This window comes from Corvus brachyrhynchos, unplaced genomic scaffold (assembly GCF_000691975.1).
Source record: "Corvus brachyrhynchos isolate BGI_N302 unplaced genomic scaffold, ASM69197v1 scaffold47, whole genome shotgun sequence".
NCBI lineage: Eukaryota > Metazoa > Chordata > Aves > Passeriformes > Corvidae > Corvus > Corvus brachyrhynchos.
The window spans coordinates 1,790,430-1,791,250 of NW_008239292.1; the positions used below are offsets into that span (position 1 = coordinate 1,790,430).

Sequence of the window (821 nt, forward strand, 5' to 3'; positions counted from 1 at the left end):
TTTTTCATTTTTTCGGTCTTTTTTTTGTTTTGGTTTGGTTTGGTGTTTTTTTTTTTCTGTTGTTCTTTTTCGCGTGTGTTTTCCTCTTTGTTATTCAAAAAAAAAGGCTCTCGTTTCTTCTGTACAAAAATGATCGAGATACAAAAAAAAGAAAAAAAATAACGAAAGAAAAAAAACCGGAGGAAGGGGGAAAAGGAAGAGAAAAGGAATTGAAATCGAAATTAAAAAAAAAAAACAAACAAAAGAATCAACCCACGGACGAAATAGAGAACGAAAGGAGTGATTGGATCTCGTGTTGCACACGCAGAGCACACGCACACACACACACACCTGGGCACAGCTGGGCACAGCTGGACAGAGCTGGAGAACACCTGGGCGCACCTGAGTACACCTGGGCACAGCTGGGCACACCTGGAGTGCACCTGGGCACAGCTGGGTACACCTAGAGCACAGCTGGGCACAGCTGGGTGCACCTGGATGCACCTCGGTGTACCTGGAGCACAGCTGGGTACACCTGGGGCACACCTGGGCACATCTGGGCACACCTCGGTACACCCAGAGTACACCTGAGCACAGCTGGGGTATATCTGGGCACACCCGGAGCACACCTGGGGCACACCTGGGCACACCCAGCACACACCTGTGCCACACCTGGCTGGGCCGCGCTGCTGCGAGGTGGCCACGGGCCACCCTCCCACGACCCCCGGGGACCCCCCCAGGCTCGGCGGGGCCGGGGCTGCTGCCCTGGGGCTCGGGGCTCCCGTCCCGCCCGCTCGCCCCCAAAGGGAGGGGACAGAGCCGCGGCCGGGTGACCCCCCCGG

At 55.9% G+C, this 821-nt stretch overlaps 1 protein-coding gene across 1 annotated transcript in view; it reads left to right on the forward strand.

Annotated features, from left to right (window-relative positions):
• ARHGAP23 (Rho GTPase activating protein 23) overlaps positions 1–821 on the forward strand; it is a 24,178-nt gene that overhangs the window by 20,247 nt on the left and 3,110 nt on the right. The window contains 1 exon segment of the mRNA XM_017740518.1: positions 720–724. Within this exon segment, the coding sequence (XP_017596007.1) occupies positions 720–724 (5 nt within the window).